The 17,577-nt window shown below is 35.4% G+C and overlaps 1 protein-coding gene across 2 annotated transcripts in view; it reads left to right on the forward strand.

Moving 5' to 3' along the window:
• The window catches only part of atrnl1a (attractin-like 1a), a 233,763-nt gene that overhangs the window by 85,334 nt on the left and 130,852 nt on the right, over window positions 1-17,577 (forward strand). For both annotated transcript variants that reach the window (XR_006156248.1, XM_042736733.1), the window contains exon 21: window positions 7,977-8,070. Coding sequence is in view for 1 of the 2 variants with exons in the window: in XM_042736733.1 (XP_042592667.1) it covers window positions 7,977-8,070 (94 nt within the window). In the remaining variant the exon portion in view is untranslated. The remainder of the gene's footprint in view (window positions 1-7,976; window positions 8,071-17,577) is intronic.

Consider the following 17,577-nt stretch of genomic DNA (forward strand, 5'->3'; position numbering starts at 1 on the left):
AGCAGCTCCAGGCAGTGCTGTTCCTCTGCTATAATGTGAGTACATTTTACACATCATAATTTAGCTATAAATCTTTCTGCAGCATGCACAGTGGAGCCGCCGACACTCTACGGCAGCCCGTCCCCACAGTCCTGTCAAATTGACACGCATACTGATGCACATCATGTGTATGAACATGCATGTACACGTATGAGCTCATTGTGAAAATCATGTGTATGCCACTTTTTGTTGTACTGACATGATTCGAAGCCTTTTATGTTACTGCACTCTTTAATGCACTGTTCGAAATTAATATGTGCTAATATTTTGTTCTGCATCCAACTGTACTGTACTCTATACAGTTAGGAACTACATTAGGTCAGTTTTCTGTGGAAAAGAGTGGATCTCATCTTTACCTGGGTTAATACATAATATAATATAATATAATATAATATAATATAATATAATATAATATAATATAATATAATATAATACTAATTATATTTAGTTTGTAACAGAACTGAAAAAAAAATGTATCATTTTTTTTCATGTTTTCAACTTTGCCATCTCAAGAATGAATTAACTTTTGAAATATAGTCAAAAAGAAAACAGCTATTTTAAATTGTAATAATATTTCACAGTATTGCTTTATTTTGATCAAATAAATGCAGCTTTGTTGAACGCAAGAGACTTCCTTCAAAAACATTACAAAAAATCTTACTGACTAGTGAATAATAATAATAATAATGTGTGTGCATATCAAATAGTGTAATTGATTGGCAGACAAAAATCGTAAGTCTGAACGCTTAAAAAATTATGAGCACATCTCTCTCATTATTTCATGTACATAGCACAAACTGTGAAACAACACTTTAACACAAAGTATGAGCACTCATAATAGTGATTCGCTTAGCAGACAACAGCAATAAAATATTTTGAGTGGTAAGAAATTAATGTTTTCCATTGTCAGTTGTCTCTTGTTGGCTGAAATAAAAGAGCGATTGCAATGCATGCTGGGGGAATTTGAACATAGAGTTGTCTAAAGAACAGACCTGCAGATAAAAAGCCAACAAGCTGTAAAGCCTCTTGATAAAAAGTCTGTGCTCTTTTCTTCTCTCTCTCTCTCTCTCTCTCTCTCTCTTTGTTGCTCTTTATTTATTTAGTTTAGAAATGTGACCGCCCTTTTTATGGCTGTATCTAGATCCAAATAAAATCTCTGACTGGGAGAGCCATACCATGCTATTTAAACAAGTCAGTGGAAAACATTTTTTTATGCAGGGTCGCTTTGGAAAGGCAGCTAGTTCATTTTATAGTCTAATGGCATTGTATAATATGACACTCTGGGCGGAGGGGGAGTTTAAGGCATGTGGAATCTGCTGACATCAGTTGTACCGGAGAAGGCTTGGTGTGTAGTGTTACAAATACAGCCATACTCTACAAATTACACAGTGATTAAACCAGCTCATTAATAGGTTACTCGACCACAAAAATAAAATTTTGTCATTAATCACTTACCCCATGTCGTTCCATGTACGTATTCTTGTCGCTTCATAACGTTACGGTTGAATCACTGATGGCAGATGGACTATTCTGACGATGCTTTTCATACTTTCCTGGACCTTGACACTGTTATTTATTTGGCCGTCTATGGGACAGTCTCAAGCCTACCAGTTTTTATCCAAAATATCTTATATTGTTTTCCGAACAACGAACAAATCTTTTATGAGTTTGGAACGACATGGGGGTAAGTGAATAATGACAAAATTTTCATTTTGCGATGGAGTATCCCTTTAATGTGTACAGCATAAAGACATGTGACTAGATCAACAACATAAACACTCTCACCTCATAATAGTGTGCAATCATTGTTCTGTGAACGTGAAGAATGTTCTGACAAACACCTGGATCTTTGGCTGTAAAAACCTCAGATACCTGTTAGGAAGAAAATGCAGTTCTTTAGAAGTGTGGATTTATTGTTACTGGTGCGTTTTTAGTTTTTTGTGCTATTAATTTTTAGAGTTTTTAACTTTTAGATTTTTAATTAGGTAAGAAAATCCCTTAATTTGAATCATGTATACATTACATGATTCAAAATGGAAGTGATTCAAAATTACATGATTCGGGGGAAGTCATGGCCTAGTGGTTAGAGAGTTTGACTCCTAACCCTAAGATTGTGGGTTTGAGTCTCGGGCTGGCAATGCCATGACTGAGGTGCTCTTGAGCAAGGCATCGAACCCCCAACTGCTCCTCGGGCGCCGCAGCATAAATGGCTGCCCACTGCTCCGGGTGTGTGTTCACGGTGTGTGTGTGTGTTCACTGCTGTGTGTGTGCACTTTGGATGGGTTAAATGCAGAGCACGAATTCTGAGTATGGGTAACCATACTTGGCTGTATGTCACTTTCACTTCACTTTTTTATATTTATTGCATTTCTGTCAGGTAATGCAGTACTTCTCCAAGAATATTGTTGCCATTACAAATGCTTTGGTATTCTCCTGTTTATGTTTATGTTTGTTTTTCTCTTATTTCAAGCATATGGTGGTCCTTTAATTTGTAATTAAACTCACCTGGAGCAATTCACATGTGTTGGCAATATAGAAATCACACTTGCTACTAGTTAAAGTGGAGAAAAGTTGACTCATCCTTTGTGTTGTGTGTCTGTGTGTACCACACAGAGCATGGAGAAGAGAAAGAAGAGTGTAGAGTTGTCTGAGGATTTGAGAACCAAAATTGTGGAAAAGCACTGACAATCTTAAGGGTACAAATCTATTTTCAGAGATCTTAATGTTCCTGTGTCCAGTGTGCGCAAAATTGTCAAGAAGTTGCCCATGGCACTAAAGCGGATCTCCCTGGATGTGGACAAAAGAGAAAAAACAATGAAAGTTTGCAGTGAAGGATTGTTCAAATAGTAGATAAAGAACCTTGATCAACATCCAAACAAATTCAAGCTGACTTGCAGGCTCAGAGTACAACATTGTTAACTTGCACTATCCATCGCCATCTGAATGAAAAGTGACGCTATGGTAGGAGACCTAGGAGGAGCCTGCTGCTGACACAAACACACAAAAAAGCCTGACTAGAGTTGACTAGAGACTAAAATACAGCTTTTTGGTAAAGCACATCAGTCTACTGTTTTCAGAAAATGAAATTAGGTCTTCAAAGAAAAGAACACAGTCCTTACAGTCAAACAAGGTGGAGGTCCACTGATGGTTTTAGGTTTCTTTGATGCTTCAGACACTGGATGTCTGTGTGCATGGCATTATGAAATCTGAAGACAACCAAAGAATTCTGGGGCACAGTGTAGGGCCCAGTGTCAGAAAGCTGATCTCAGTCAGAGGTCATGGGTCTGACCCAAAGCATACTTCAAAAAGCACTCAGAATGGTTTAAGACCAGGTACAGGAGAGTTCTGAAGTGGCCAGCAATGAGTCCAGATCTAAATCCCATAGAACGTCAACAAATCTTTATCCAGGTATTATGAATGACATGAAAAGTCAGAAGTAAAAAGAACCCTGGCAGTCATATCTACAGCAAATAGAGGTTGCGTAGAACTGTCTCTCTTGTGAGTAGAAATTGCAAGCAAACAATTACCCAATTACCAAGAAATTATAATTAATCTAAAAATTAGTAGTGATTTTGCAAACACTTTATCCAAAATGGCATGGCTATTCCCCTCAGGATAATCTCAGGGTGCTTTAGCCACTATACCACACACTAGGGGTGGGCGATATGACCAAAATCTTATTTCACGATATAACGGTATACATCACGATATAGTTGTTTTTTTCTTTTAAAAAGGTTTTTATGATATTAAAATCTTTGATACCATATTTCAACCACATTTTCATAATCCTCATCACCAATGTCAATATCAAACTAATACAAGCCTAAAAAGAGAAACACAAAAAAACAACAACCTCAAGCTCACTGAAGATAAATAAACAATCTAAATAAACAATCAGTGATGAAAAAAGAATAAGAAACTAATTGCAAGCAGTAGGACAAAAACTACAATAAATAAGAATCTATAGATAGATAGATAGATAGATAGATAGATAGATAGATAGAATTAACACATGTATTCAATACATATAACTATATAAATATATCATTATTATTATTTTTTAATTTCTTCTTATTAAAGTTACAAAAGTGATTTAGTGAAGAGCAGTGAGAGATTTTCTCTCACTATTGTTTGATTAATATAAATGGCAGACAGGACAGACATTGGACAGCTTCCCCTTTAAGCCCCAAGTCCGGATCCAGTATACTGTTACATATACATTTTTACTCTTACTCTCTTTTAACCTGTTAACCCGCATCTGTACGCCGACGCACTGAAGTGTCTTTGTTTGCATACGTCAATGTTTACGAATAGATTAAATGAAATGGGACAAAATTAATCTTGACAAACTATATATCATTGTAACGCTGTTCTTAAATTGGGAAGAATCTTGTTAGAATTTTTTTATATATTTTTGTTTTTTTTTTGTGTGTTTTGTGGGTGTTTTGGCTTGTTTACGATTTGTTTGAGTGTGCTTTATTTTTTTTATATTTGATATAGAGACATGTGACTTTCAACCCATTACTTTTCTAGATTGTTAAGAAAAAAAATGAAGTGTGGTACAGTTTTTTTCAAGGCACTTCAGTGTCTATAACTTTTAATCTTTTTGAGCATTATTAACTCTGGATGATGAAAAGTAAAGCCCAAAGGGTCTTCTAAAATTGTGTGTGTAGCACACTGAAGTAAGGAACTGTTGCAATTTTAAGTTAGGTAGGGCATTTTCAGCTGTGGGTCCCATAATGGGGTGTTCTGGATAACAGGTTAAGACCTAAATCACTATGTTTATAAAGATACTTGCAAAGACGGGGATTCTGACGAACATAAGTGTGTTTATGTAATCGTTCAAAGCCAATAAAGCGGCAAAAAAATGTGCACTCCTCTCACACAGAAACAGAGACGGTGTACCCATATAGCTCTGTTGTTTGTGTTTCAACGGCTTAAAAATCGGTTGTTTTAAAACTGCAGTGCTTAAAAACGCATGTCCATGTTACAGATGTACAGTAGTCCCCTCGTTTAGGAATGAGCTCCTCATTTGGTGCTGGCTGGTCGTTCTCCACCTGGTTCTGTCTCCCCTTCACAATCCGTGGTGTGTGTAAAGATCGCAGTCATCCAAATGATGAAAAAGTATTACCATAAACAATGATAGACTTTTTATTTGTCCGTCTATACATATCGTTATATCGCACAGCCCTACCACACACCAAATTGTTCATTTTGGCCATTTGGTTTTTGGATCTCACAGGAGATATTTATTTTAAAGATGTACTGTTCTTGTCAATGGGTTGTAAAATATGCAGTGTTGGGCAGGTTACTCTGAAAATCTAATCAAATGACAGATTACTGATTACTCCTTTTAAAAGTAATCACGTTACTGTTCTGATTACTTTATTTCAAAAGTAATTAGTAGACTAATTGGTTACATTAATAGTTGCGTTACTTTTTTCTCCATGAAATTTATGAAATCCCAGCACACACATTACCAATAAATATTTCTTATTAAAGCATCCACATTCCCAGAACACTGTTATTTTAACTAAAGCAAGCAGCTGCTGTGTGCATGGTTTGGTGTGGCAGAATACCAGCAAAGAGCGCTGCATTTATAATCTCTAAAAGACATCTCAGTTCATCGCAATCTCACAAATCTGTTATAACACAATAAATATGTATAATGAATATTTCATAATGTCTACAATTCATATGTTATAATGAGAGGATTCGTGAGCACCCAAATTTCAGCACTGCATTGCTTAACACAGCGAACACATGTTATAGCCTAAATAGAAACTCTGCATATGCTTGTTAATCGTTTATACTTTATATTAGTTCATATTGCTTTTGTGCAATAGATGAATAACAATTTATTTGCTTTAGATATTTTTTGTTTAGATATTTCAATTTTGCGGGAGTGCCATGAATCATTTTAATCTCCCACATCTCGCACACACACGAGTGTCTACAAGCAGCAGCAAACGCCCATCTTGTCCCACGCTGCACTCTGTTGCGTCGGATCTCGTGGGAGCAGGTCTCTAATCCACTGGCACTTGACTCGGCAGTGCATGTACTACATACTTTTTACAGTCTCAAGATTAACATATAGAGTCCTCGGCTTGTAACTATACTCTAATTACTATTTTGAAAATTATAACATTTTAAATTACTCCGTTACTAAAAAATTAATCAAATTACTGTACATGCTTTTCCACAGTGTGGTATGACTCGACTTGGCACGGCTCAGTACGCTACGGCACGGCTCGGCATGGTTTGCGTTTGCACTGCAGTTTAGTATCGCTTTAGAGTGGGTGGGATTATTCACATGTCATTATATTTGCACCGCCTCTACTGCCACGACTCCTAAAAAAACTTTTTCATTCCGCACCGCCCCATCAAGTTCTTGCTGGATCCGCTCCCCTGCTATCAAAGTGAGGAACATCTGTACTTCCTCAACAGACAATGAAACTTTTTGGTTGTTAAAAAAAGTTGCGCTCGTTCGTTCCTTCACTGGCTGTGCTGATTTAAATCTAGTGGTTCTGTTGTGTTTGTGTCGCAAGTTCAGTGACGCAGGTAGTGACCATTCTCTCTGGCCAGTCCGTGATCAGGAGAATTTATAACGGTACGGTAAACTTGGAACCTCAGCGAGGTGGTACTAAAAAAAGTACCAGGTTCTGCACCCAGTGGAAAACCCCCCAAAAGTGAACCGTACTGAGCCGTACCATGCAGTGAAAAAGCGCCATAAGTAATGTGTTACTGCCCAACACTGTAAATATGGAGTAGTCTTGCTTGTTCAGGAGCCTCACCTCTGTGATGCTAATCTGCTTAATGAACTCTCTATTGAATAATAGTCTCTGCACTGGGTTGTGTATGTGGTTTCATTCTGATATTTCTCTCTGATAACTTTTAATGAGAATTGCATCTGTAATGAGAAAATTGGAACACTAGCCCCAGAGATGTAGACTCAGATTTGTTAAAATTGTCACATTTATTGTCTGTTTAAATGCAAACTGAGCCTGTTTATTATTGACTGTTGTAGTTCCTCTTAAGGGCAGAATTCATCCTAAAATCGAGAATTTATTAGAATTTATGAGAAAAGTGATGATGTCCCATTTACGAACGAATCTTTCTTTTGAATCAGATTTTCTCTATGAATCATATGATCTAGTTCAAATAGCCAGTCCAAATAAATTCATATATATTAGATGTTTGTTTTATAGCAAAAGCAGATAAGTCCAACAATCGTTTTTTTTTGGCAAAAGCAGATAACTCCACATCAAGTTTGCAAAACAAGAAACAACAAAACAAAAAACGCTAGTTTTATCATTGTAATCTCATCAGCTGACAATGTAGATGCCTGACAAGCTTTGTTGTTGTGATCATAGACTGTATGGTTGTGATTACATGCAATACAGCTTTTCCCTCACCATTGTAACATGCTACTTTTGCAAGGTTGAAAAAGTTTCAGCTTTTATTTTCCTTTTATCACAGGTTCATCAAGTTCGTCGAAATTATCCATCCTCGATCACTTTAGTTCAGCCTTTTTTTTTTTAAAGTGGCATTTATCGTTTTTTGCAAATAAACTCTTCATATAGTCTTTGATAACAGCACATTGAAAGAGAGGATAATCAGTCAATAATGAATTTTGGTCTGTTCCTCAAACGCTAATTTTTGAAGACTTGGATGGACTACTTTTACGGTGCATTTGGATCTCTTGTGAAGTGTGAAAGGTTTTTTTATTCATTGGTGCTTTCATTGTAATTACATAGGGAAAAAAGTATCCAATTTTTAATATTTTGTTCCACAAAAGAAATAAAGTCATACGGGTTTGAAGCAATATGAGAGTGAGTAATTACATTACGGATATGTCATTTTTGGATGAACTATCCTTTTAAAAAATATTCCTCTTCCCATTTTTTGTCTGTCTATGCTTTCTATCTTCTCTCCAGCCTGCAGATGTAACAACCACGCCAACGTGTGCCACTCCAGCTCAGGGAAATGCTACTGTACCACTAAAGGGGTCAAAGGGGACCAATGCCAGCTGTGAGTATGACTGCATTTCCCATCACCAGCAATCCTCCCAGTGGCCTGTCAGTCAAAGAGTGATTGACAGGAGACCTTCAACAAGTTTTCTCACATCATGCTCTCATTAGCATCATAGCACATTTTATTCACACGTTTTACCCTCTTGTAAGTTCTCTGTTATTAATTCCCACCTAAGTGTCTTTCTAATCCCAGGACATTAATTTTAATGGCAACCTCTACTGTGCTGTGTCAGCGAGCCCCTGTTCTCAGTGGCAAAGAGAACTTATCAGTGGCTTAAATATCACTTTTGGGGTTGACACTGTACCCTGTGTTTGTGAATGTACTGAGGTCCGTAAAGACAGAATGCTGTGTGGATGTATTTGTAACGCCATTGGCACTGATAATGTATTAAGCAGTAATGAGTTCCCTAGGACTTAAGCATAGTTCTCAAAAGTTTCTCTTTTCCACACACCCTCTATCCTTTTTTTAAAATATCACTCATGTGACCCGTGGGTAGAGAGATAGATGGCACACAAGCAATAGAACTTCAAACGTATGCCTGAACCGCATGGATGGATTTGCTTTGTTTGTTGGTACTGGTCGGGGTTGATGTTTCATCACATGGCAGTGGAACTGATGTACATGTAGGTGTATTTACTCTGTTACAGTGCACTGATATGACTCATAGGCCCCAGTTAGAAAAAAGTATTTTTAAATGCTGGTACCCGGTTAATAGTGTTATTTCGTTCCAATAATTTGTCATGAAACTAAATAATTTTTCTCTGTAAACTGTAAGAATTTCATAATTTCCTGTTGCTTGACTTTTGGTTTATTGCCCATGAACTCTTATAAGGAGAAGTGTTCAGTTGTTCAGGGCTGACTAAGACCATGTCAGATTCCCTACCAAGAAGGCTGTGCATGTTATCTAACATCATTCATCTTTGTTCTTGACATTTTGTCAAATTAATTTTGCAAAATAAAGCTAATTTTCTCATTGAGGAATGCAATTTTTTGAAAGTGAATGCAAAGTTTCTCTGGGAAATGGAAAACCTTTGCATAAACAATTTTTTAACAGGGTAAAATGCAATGTTTGTCTAGGAAATGCAAAAGATTTTGTCAGAGAAATGAAAACTTTGCAAAAGAACGTAAAGTTTCTTGAGGGAACACAACAGTACTGTGAATACATTAAAGGCATTGAAATATAATTTTTCCTTATTTTATTTTTTTCCATCTACATTCCATGGGACTTTGTAAAAAAAAAAAAAAAAAAAACTTTTTTCATACGGATGCCGGAAGTCATTTTCAAGTAAAGTTAGTTTCTTTGGTGGCTATATTTGCACATGCCTCCAATGAGTTATTTGGAGACTTTTTGGAGACTATATTTCTAGACTTTTTGTATTCTATCTATTTTCTTTTCATTTATTATACAATTATAAAAAAAGACCTCTAACACTAGCTTGCTCTATTCTTTTTCTATTCTATCTGTTTTCTTTTTATGTATTATATTATTTAAAAAGCCCTTGCTACTTGTACTGCGTTTAAGCTAACTGAGACTTGTTATAGCACTTATGTATCATTGCTCTTTTGTTGATTTTGATTGCTTCCATTGTCCTCATTTGTAAGTAGCTTTGGATAAAAGCCTCTTCTAAATGACTAAATGTAAATGTAAGTGTTATAAAAAGTGCCGTACTACACTCTTGTCACTATGTAAAACCAATAGGCATTATCAAATTGACCTCCTAGGTTGAGTGACTTCACCAGCTATACCATCTCCAAACCATCATAAACCAAAATAATAGATATACATGTTAGTATGTATTTTCAGCAGGTCACTCATGGACAGGCTTGTTATATGCAAACTCCAAAATCTACTTTAAACCACATTTATTATAAACCAGGGCTGCATTTCCCAAAAGCTTCGTAAGCCTAAGAAGTTTGTAAAAACGATCGTACGACTGAACTTAATATTACGGTCTGTTTCCCAAAAGCATCGTAACTTAAGTAGCACTTGAAAATCATCGTAGATCCACGAGTGCTCTGGAGTAATCGTAAAGCCCTAAGTGCATCGTGAGACCGATTTATGCGGTCACCTGCAGGACAATCATCAGATTACACCTTTAACTTTATTCAAGTGCAATGTAATTATAATATAGGATTTAGTATAATAAAGGATTTGATTGTACTTTATTGTACATTTTATTACTCGTTTTTTTGTTGTTGTTTTAAATGAATTTATAGATGGAAAAATAATTAAAAAGGGCAGAAAAATATAGAAATACACAATATCAAAATATTATATTATATTATATTATATTTATTATATTATATTATATTATATTATATTATATTATATTATATTATATTATATTATATTGTATTGTATTATATCTGAGTTGTCTGGAACACAGCATTAGGTTAACATTTTAATAACCGAGCATGTACTACAATTACGAACCATTCTAAGGTGACATTTCAGCACTTGACAAATGGATAGCGACTCCTAAGTAGCACTTAAAGCACGGCCACGTTTTGGGAGATGCACGTGAAACAATAACAAACGGTCGCAAAATGACTCGTAGAAAATGCTCTTAAGCTCTAATATCAATCGTTATCAGGAAACCCGGCCCTGAATGTTTCTTTTATACATAAAATCAATGGTGAACTTGAAATAATTTCAAAATTAGCCAAAAAAAGGTCAGCCTGGTAGCCATGATTTGCTGTCCACATGTTGTTGCGTACAGTCACAAATAAGTTTACCTGCACATAGTGGCTAGCACTTACGTGTACTTTCAAGTCACCATGGGAACCACTGAAGTGATTAAAGATAGTGACTCACTCAACCTGAGTGATGACAGATGAGCATTTGAGACGCAGCCAGAGTGCTGAAATCACATGTCTTTAAGCACGTAACAATGCATCAACCTTCCTTCTGTGATGAAGGCATGAACTCCAGATGCTTCATAACCTTCCTCTCAATATGAATTACATTTTTAATCATATTGCATGTAATGAAACTTGCAGTTTTTGTTGGACACAGGTGGGTCCATTTTGTTGGTGTAGCCCCTACTGTCTACATGCAGATTTGTAAATGATATGAAAATGTATCTGCTCTGATTTTGTTTTGGGTCTGGATGTTTACATCTGGAGTTCTGGGTCTGAATGTTTATCTGTGCCCCATTTTATCTTCAGATGTGCCTGTTTGTGTGTTCAGTGAAATGAGCCAGGTAAGCTGCTGGCCAAACAGCTGTGAATATGTGTTTTGAGGGACAATTTCTCCTTTTTGCTTTTGTCTCTGTTGATAACATGCTTTTAGCAGTTAGATTACAGAGTACTGCAGTGTACCACACAACCACAAAAACAGTGAACATGCATAATGTCTGTTCTATGTACTACATATCTATGGTCCCATGAAGGATCTTTAACACCATTGCTCTAAACTCTTACTACATTTTAAGAATTTTAAGAGATATGGCAGATGTAAAATTTATATTTATTTGAAATCAAATACTCTAGTTGGTATATTACATGACTAAATGTTTTAAAAACCAAAACACACTCAAATTTGCTTTAGTCCTTCTTTTGCTGCTTTTCTAAAATGGTTTTCTACTAGATCGTTTAGATGTAGATAGTCAGACAAAAGTGTTAATGTCTTCTTAAAATGTCATGTAAACACTTTCTGACAGAAATTGTTAAAGCTACTCCAATGTTGTCATAGTTCAGTGTTACATTTATTAAACACTAATAATCCCTATATATATATATATATATATATATAGATATATCTATATATCTATATATATAGACATAGATATAGATATATAGATTTATCTATCTATATATATATATATATATATATATATATATATATATATATATATATAATATATATATATATATATATAAAGGTTCCAAAAGGCGCTTTCTTCTGCCATAAAAGAACCATTTTGGGTTCCCCAAACAACTTTTTAGTGAACTGTTCTTAAAATAACCTTTTTTTTTTCTAAATGTGGAGAACATTTTAATAATCTAAAGAACCTTTTTCCACTATAAATAATATTTTGTGCAATAGAAAGGTTTTACAGATGTTGTTGTGAAAAGCATAGGTAATTCTTGGTAGAATTTAGAATGATAGAATTTGTTCTCTGAAATCTGAAGCAAGGAAACAAGTGTCCATTTGCTCTCATTGCACTGCCATTTAGGAGAAACAACTGATTTCCAAATATATTAATCTTATTTATTTATTTATTTTTTCATATGGCTCTGTAGGGTCACTACATTTTTTTCAGTGCTATTTGGAAAGCAGACATGACAAGGAATTCAACTAGTGTTATATATAGAGAGATTGACAGAAAGTAAGTCTCTAAAATCTGTGAGACAGTGAACACCAAGGTCTCTTTCAAGGTTCTTCACTTTGTTGCTTTGTGTTTGAAAGCGCAAGGAAGGGCGAGAGTCAGAGTGAGAGAGTGTGAGAAAATAAAATGAGAGAAACACGGATCAAGAAAAAGACAGACTGAAGGGAGAAAGAGAGGGAGCTAGCAGGTGGCCCATGGCCTGTTTTAGCTGTTTCCTGTAATGAGCTGAGCTGTCTGTTGAGCACGGCGGGAGAGACGAAGATGTGGTTCTCGTTTAGAGGACGGAAAAGGTAGTGATGTTGGAACAGTTCATAAAGACAGACTTCCTCTCGCCTGGATCCTCCTAATATGGATGTTGCATTAGGCTGCTAACATTAGTGTGTTCCATATGTATGTGATACAAGACAATAGATTTAAGGCTAGACAGTTAAATGCACCATAACATTTTTGTAAACCCTTGATATTTTCCAATACAGGACAACCTGCATAATAAAAAAATATGAAATACACAAATGTTAAAAAAAACAAAATCTTTAAGTGCCATCCTTTCTCTAGAAGATATAGTCCTTGATATGTATGCTGTTATTATTAACATAAATTTTATTAATTTAAGACAGTACACAGTATTAATTGTACACAGAAGAAATCATTATTAGGAGGATAATAAAAAAATATTCAATATTCAGTATTCATTCTAATATGTTTATGTCGCAATGGTATTCTAAAAGGTCTATTATCCTATTGTTATCTTATCTGAGTGCAAAATGATGCTTTTAAAGCAGAGTTTCAAGATACTTAAACATTATGCATTTTGAAGTATTGCATCAGAAATGTGTGATGGAAACGCCAAATTTCAGAAAAAACAAATTCATAAAAACGTTTTTATGCTCGCTTGAGGTGGTTTTTGAAAAAATAATTCATTCGTATAATGGGAGATGGAATAAATTCCTCCATACGCATCAAAAAAAGTAATGTGACTGCGCTATGGGACGGCATAACCTGACTAGCCAGACCAGTCTTGTTGCACAACATCTAAAATGTTGTTATGGTCATTCTTAAATGCTAGAGAAAAGTCTGTCATTAAAGTATTTCTCTATTATTGCCTCCTGAACAGCAGGCATCCACCTCCAAAAGCAATGGCTGCATTTATTGTGTTTCCCCTGCTCGCTCTGAGGCACAAGCAATGTATTATATACAAAAATTATTATTTTTATTGGCTTGTTTTTCATTTATTTGTTATTTTTATTTAGTGTTTGTTTAATTTTTTTCTTTTTTTTTAGTTGGATGGAAACGTTACTTATTGGCAAATGTTTTATGTGACATTCTAATTTTACACATAAGATAAAATTCACATCTTTGGATGAAAACCCAGTAATAGAGACAGTGGTGAAGATTTTTTAGTCATTCTTTCTGTAGGTTACGTTTTCACCAGTAGGTGATGACAAGTGACTGTTTTTATGAGGGAGTCATTTGAATCAAACATCCAACCTATCTATCTATCTATCTATCTATCTATCTATCTATCTATCTATCTATCTATCTATCTATCTATCTATCTATCTATCTATCTATCTATCTATCTATCTATCTATCTAATCTGACCATTTCTATCTATCATCTCTTTATGTATGCTATCAGACTAGTTTTTCTCAAGGCCACATCAAAGATCGTTTACAAACTTTACTCATCTAGTTATTATTGCTAGTGTTATGTTTAATAAAATGCCATTTTTGGGATTTTATACAGTAGCCTAGCAGCAGCATAGTTTTCCATTCACCACCCCTAAACTCATCTTGTTAATGTTTGTTTCATTTCAACGTAATATCCCTTTTTGTAATGTCTCGAATTGTGTATGTTTATGCGCTTTTGATCCACGAGGAAGCAGCAATTTAATTAGACAGGCCCTCCTGAGGAGTACTCAAGCGAGAACGCTTAAACCCTGTGAGCAACAATTGCGTATGCTTTTGAGAGACACGCACACACAGAGCTGTCTCAGTGTGAAATGTGGCACTCGGAGGATTTATTTGCTAATTCAGTCTCCTGCGCGCAGGTGCCACACACATTCTGATTATTTAGTCAGGATGAGGGCCTGTTACTTTGTGGCTAGAAGGATCAACACAGGACAGTTAGCGTACCACTCTCTCCCTCACCTGCTTGTCTTCTTTCTTTCCTTCAAACTAAGAGAGCAGTAGGACTAGACAGATGACTAGAGGGCATGCCCACTGTCTGACACCTGCTGTTTTCATTTTCCATCCCCTTATTTGTTCTTTCAGTCCCTGTCTTGTTATGTCTTTCTTTCACACTTTTTCTGGACCTCATGTTGTGCTGCACTGGGTGCACTTGCTTTAATCTGTTTGCCGACTGACTGATGCCATTCAACAGCAAGGAGGTCAGTAATACCTGGAGAAAGCTTAGCAATGTGTTAGCATTTCCATTCATCTCAATGGCAGTTGCTTGACTAGCTGGTGCAGGACACCTGCTGTTCTTTTGACTTCAATTATATGGACAAAAAAGTATTCCGGAAGTCAGTGAGAACCCCAAATGTTTGATTTCCAGAATGCGTTCTTTTCTGTTGCGCAGAAGAAAGAGAGTCATACTGGTTTGGAATGGCATGAGGGTCAGTAAGGGATGAGAGAATTTTTATTTTTGGGTGTACTGTCCCTTGAATGAAATAAAAATACAGGAAAACTGCCTTAACAGTAGGGTACTGTTTGGCACAGTGCAGTGTAAAGCCAAGAAGGAGAAACATGAGTTTTAAAAGCAGGCAGAAGTTGAAGAGAATTAGAAATATTTGAACAATAATGAAGTGTTTTGTTAATCAGAGCACAATGTGAATGGTTGTCCCACTGTGCATGTTGAACACTCAGCATAAAAAATGTTCCTCTGGAATAATATAATTTTATTGGAGCCCTGTAGGGGTCTGCCTTTCTTTTTATGCCCTCTTTTTATGCCTGTTTTTGTCCTGAGGTGGTGTCATGCTCAATTTTACCCTCCCGCAGAATCCTTTTCCCCTCAGAGCCCAAAACAATTCTATTGGCTAAAAGATGTTTTAATGGTTACTTTTTCTAGTACCTGATTTGAAATCCTGCAAAATTGCTTTATGGTGTAAGTTTTCTGAACTATACTGTAATTTGGCAATCAATGTCTTTTAAGTTATATGTCACATATTACAGTGTGATGTATGTACAGTGCATGTAACCAAATCTATAAATAGTTACTTTTAAACATTTCTTGTTATGTTTTTTTTTCCTTTGTTATCTTTGTAGATGACTAAATGACTAACCTACCCATAGATATTAATTCATAACTACACTATTGTTCAAAAGTTTGGTTTGGACAGTAAAGTTGTTTAGGTTTTTTTTAAATAAATTAATACTTCTATTCAGCGAGGAGGCTTTGATTTGATCAAAGTTGACAGTAGACAGTAAGAAAATGACATTTATACAGAAGAAATCTGTTTCAAACAAGTGTTGTTTTTTTTAACTTTCTATTCGTGAAAAATAAACATGTATCACTGTTTCCACAAAAAATATTAAGTAATAATAATAAGTGTTTCTTTATCCCAAATTCAGAATATTAGAATGATTTCTGAAGAATCATGTGATACTGAAGTAATGGCTGCTGAAAATTCAGCGTTGCCATCACAGAAATAAATTGCATTTTAAAATACATGAAAATAGGAAACAGTTATTTAAAATTGTAATAATATTTTACATTATTATTGTTTTTGCTGTATTTTTGATAAAATAAAAGCAGCCTTTTTTTCCTTTCTACTATGATTTCAATGCAGTGCTCTTTCTCAGGCCCTCGGCCACTTCTCCACTTCAAAAGGCAATTTAGTGATTAATCATGCGTGTTTGCCCTGCTGGTCCGTCCATCCATCTGTGTGTTTATTGAGCTCTGAATCCACACACATGAACACACTGCTTCTGTAGCAGGAGGTAAATAATAAGCACTCAGTGTTTACATGTCAGTAATGAGTGTTTGCTTTAAACTGAACCAGACATGGCACTGTGTTCTTCACTCCGTCAGGCTCTCTCTCCACGTCTGTCATCCTCACAATCTCTAACAATCCTGACAGAACATATGGATATCAAAAATGTTTATTCAAAATAAATGTGCTCCACAAAAACTTATCAGCACCTTTGCCCTTGATACAAGAACATCCCGATAGTTTTTCTTTTCTACTATGAAAGCTTAAGCATTACTCTAACCCACTGTTTAAACTGTTTCTCATATGCATAAAAAAGGTGTGTTTATGCTGTATATTCCACTCAGGGTTTTTTGCTCATCTTTCTGATCCTGAGAGAGTTGGTGAAAGTTTTTTGCTTTTGGCACAGCATGAAGGGTTTTGTTTGGTTTGTCAGTCTGAATTGATCAGAAGTGTGGTCTCATCTTCCACTTCAGGCCTCAGAGGAGCGGGGCACCTGACGACCCGTCCACTATAATCATCTCAAGCCCAGCTAAGAATATACTACCTGCAGCATAGGGAGAGATCACCATAAAAAATACAACCACGCAGCCCTTTATGGTCCCAAAAACAAGAAACACTCACACTCATGGTTCTGAGACAAAGCAGCAGAATAGTTTTGTGTTTGTTATCAACAAGTTTAGGTTCTTTGATATGGTATGTACACTACTATTAAAAAGTTTGGTTGGTAACATTTTAAAAATAGTCTCTTATGCTCACCAAGACTGTATTTGTTTGATAAAAAAATACAGTCAAGGCAGTAATAGTGTAAACTGTTATTGCAGTTTAAAAAACTGTTTTCTATTTGAATAAAATTTAAAATATAATTTATTCCTGTGATGACAAAGATGAATTTTCAGCAGCCATTACTCCAGTCTTTCATTCTCACATGATGCTTCAGAAATCATTCTAATATGCTGATTTGATGTTAAAGAAACATGCGGTACATTTTTTTTTCTTGGATGAATAGAAAGTTCAAAAGAACAGCATTTCTTGAAATAGAAATCTTTTTTTGTAACGTCTTTACTATCACGTTTGGGTCATGTAATGTGTCAATCAATCAATCAATCAAAAAAAAAATATATATATATGGGCACAGCATATTTTAAAGCATATAGTTTAAACATTCATAACTGTTGTCTTGTTGTATAGCTATAGTAAATAATCACTGAATTATATTTTTTAATGAACTATTTCTCTGTT

The sequence above is a fragment of the Cyprinus carpio genome, chromosome B13 (assembly GCF_018340385.1).
Source record: "Cyprinus carpio isolate SPL01 chromosome B13, ASM1834038v1, whole genome shotgun sequence".
In the NCBI taxonomy this organism is placed as follows: domain Eukaryota; kingdom Metazoa; phylum Chordata; class Actinopteri; order Cypriniformes; family Cyprinidae; genus Cyprinus; species Cyprinus carpio.